Source organism: Pollachius pollachius (assembly GCF_949987615.1).
Source record: "Pollachius pollachius genome assembly, chromosome: 1".
Taxonomy (NCBI): Eukaryota; Metazoa; Chordata; class Actinopteri; order Gadiformes; family Gadidae; genus Pollachius; species Pollachius pollachius.
The window spans coordinates 33,691,109-33,693,786 of record NC_136934.1 but is presented as its reverse complement, the minus strand read 5'-3'; the positions used below and the strand labels follow the sequence as shown (position 1 = coordinate 33,693,786).

The following is a 2,678-nucleotide window of genomic DNA, read 5'->3' as shown; positions in this document are numbered from 1 at the left end:
CTCAACGAGACGCGTCCCCACGGTAACCACCCTCAGGTGTCTCCCGCTGGGCCTGTCAAGCCGTCAACGTGCCAGTTTCCGGCGCCACCCACCGAGGGTGTCACCGTGTACAGGCTGCCAGGATGCCAGCGTTCTCCATGGCAAGGGGTGGGACAGGGGAGCCATCTGGCCCAGATGGGGGGGCTCGGTGTTCAGGTAATCAGGTGAGGGGTGGCGGTGGCAGGGTGCAGTGCGGTGGTTAGAGAGGGGAGAGGGATGCCCCAAATTGAAGAACCCTGGGAATTCACTGCTGTGAGATGGAGGTTTCAATGCAGCACTGGAGAGCTTTTGTGTGTGCGTATTGTGTGTGTGTGTGTGTGTGTTCAGTGACTTTGTGTGTGTCTGTGTGGTTTTGTGTATGCGCATGTTTCGTGTGTGTGTGTGTGTGTGTGTGTGTGTGTTTAGCGTCTTTGTTTGTGTCTGTGTATTTTTGTGTATGCTTATACTTAGTGCTTTGTACGTGTGTGTATTTGGGTGTGTGTGTGTGTGTGTATATGTTTAGTGTTTAGTGTTTAGTGTTCAGTGTGTGTGGCCCCCTGGGGGCCAGCCACCTCCACTACAGCGTACCACCTCAGCATTTAACTGCAGGTAATCAGCATTTGATTCATCTCAGTTTTATTGGTGCGTATCAGGGCTCCGCAGCGCCGCTCGGCCCGGCGCCGCCGCATGTGCGCGTTTCTGCTTTGCGTGGCAATTGTGCCGTGGCCCTTAATTGAGCAATTAAGTGAGGCTAATCAAGAAGGCTAATTATGGCCCCAGCCAATTCATAACAATTAGACCGCTACGACAGCCTCCATTAACGAGAGGCCAAGGGAACGCGGGGGGGGAGGAATTTGCATAAGAACCGTGGGTGGTGTGTGTAAGTGGGGACGTGGTAATGTAAAGCGCTAAGGGCAAGAAGTGCTTATTTAAGTATAGATTATAGTAATAGCGTAGCCTTAAACAGGCAAGTTTCGGAGCAAGTTCTTTTTCCCCAGCCCAAACTTATAGAGACCAGAGAGCGAGCATAGAGCCGTGCATTCTGAGAAAGTCCAAGCAATTTCACATGGAGGGCTTAATTCTGAAGCGTTATTGAATTTTGTATTTGGCGGCTCAATGGTTGGCTTTCATTGACGGGGTCCGCAGATAAGGAGAAATTGAAGGTATTGACAAGCACCTGGGAGAGCCTTATCACACTCTCCATTTTCACCAGCGTGGGGATGGACAGGCATGCACCGCTTCAAGTGTGTGTGACCAGTATGGATTGAATCTACCGGTAAACATTGTGTTATCCTCTGTAAATACGGCCCCAGTAAACCTCTTGATATGGCTCATATGTACAGAGTAGATGCTGTTATCGACTGACATTTAGAGTGACTGTGGTGTCTCACTACACACACACACACACACAAACAAACACACAAACATAGATTCAGGCTAAATCATGAACCCATACCTCAGTGCGCGGCTCAGCTTGTCGTAGTTCATGTGAGGTTTGCATTTCCGGATCCCCCAGAGGCGGGCCACCTCGTCGGGGTCCTTGATGACGAACTCCCCGTAGTCGCCCTGCCAGGCGATGACCCCCTGGTACTCCTCCTTCTGCAGCAGCTCCAGGATGAAGTGCCACAGCTGGATCTGCCGGGACCCGGGGCTCGACTCGGGCTTGTATGCCCAGTCTGGGAAGGCGATGCCTGGGCACAGAGAGCAGGAAAGTGGCAGGATGAGTTCGGGGCCTGCCGGGTCCTGCCGAGGGCGGATGGGGGGTGGATGTCTGGATGACTGATGAGGGCTAGGAGTGAGGGATGATGTGTTTAATATCACGCTGCTTGCCGTAAGCAATGTTAGTCTGCGCTAATGCCCTTTAGCTTCAACACATTGGTCATGAGAATGATGACAGCGCTCAGGGAGACAGACAATTGATGCAGTTTGAGGGCATAAGGCCCGGCCTGTGCATCCACACACACACACACACACACACACACACACACACACACACACACACACACACACACACACACACACACTCAGACACATTTATATCTAATAGAATTAGGAAGCTCTTTCACTCATCCTTAAGTAATTCTAGCACTCGCTAACTTAATAGAAACAACTTGAAGAAATAGAATCTCAGAGCGAGCTACTTAATCTGTCAAACACGTTACATGAAAGGCCAAAGATGTTCTTCTTCAATAGAGTGACCTGAGCGCCATCATTTGTTCAAACAGTACTGGTATTTAGAAGTGTTAAGGGTTTTCATACTTTTTGTCATACCTGGCGTCCACAGGGTTGGCACAGGCGGAAGCAGCAGATCGCTCACGCAGTTACAGTCCATTCCTCCTCAACACCTGGAACACAGGAACAGTACACAAACATTAAGAACACACACACTACTGGAGTACTGGGTGTCAAAGAATCAGCTTCCATAGAGTTGGGTTTCATAGTAGTTGGTTTGATATAATTGGGATCCATAGAATTACAACCATATAATTTAGTTCCAGAAAATGAAGTTCTGTAGAATTTGATTCCATAGAATTAGGTAATATATCGAACTAGGTCCCATATAATTAGGTACCATAGAATCTGGAAAATTCTGAACTTTAAGATAGTTTAAGTCAGGCAAAGTAGAAGAGTGCAGCGTATTGAAGGTAATTAAAAAATAA

The 2,678-nt window shown here is 48.7% G+C and overlaps 1 protein-coding gene across 1 annotated transcript in view; it reads right to left on the bottom strand.

Annotated features, from left to right (window-relative positions):
- erfl1 (Ets2 repressor factor like 1) overlaps positions 1 to 2,350 on the bottom strand; it is a gene marked incomplete at both ends in the record, with an annotated part of 7,809 nt that extends 5,459 nt beyond the window's left edge. Inside the window, 2 exons of the mRNA XM_079749880.1 lie at positions 1,475 to 1,709; positions 2,290 to 2,350. Coding sequence (XP_079606006.1) covers positions 1,475 to 1,709; positions 2,290 to 2,350 — 296 coding nt within the window. The remainder of the gene's footprint in view (positions 1 to 1,474; positions 1,710 to 2,289) is intronic.
- Positions 2,351 to 2,678: the final 328 nt, after the last annotated feature.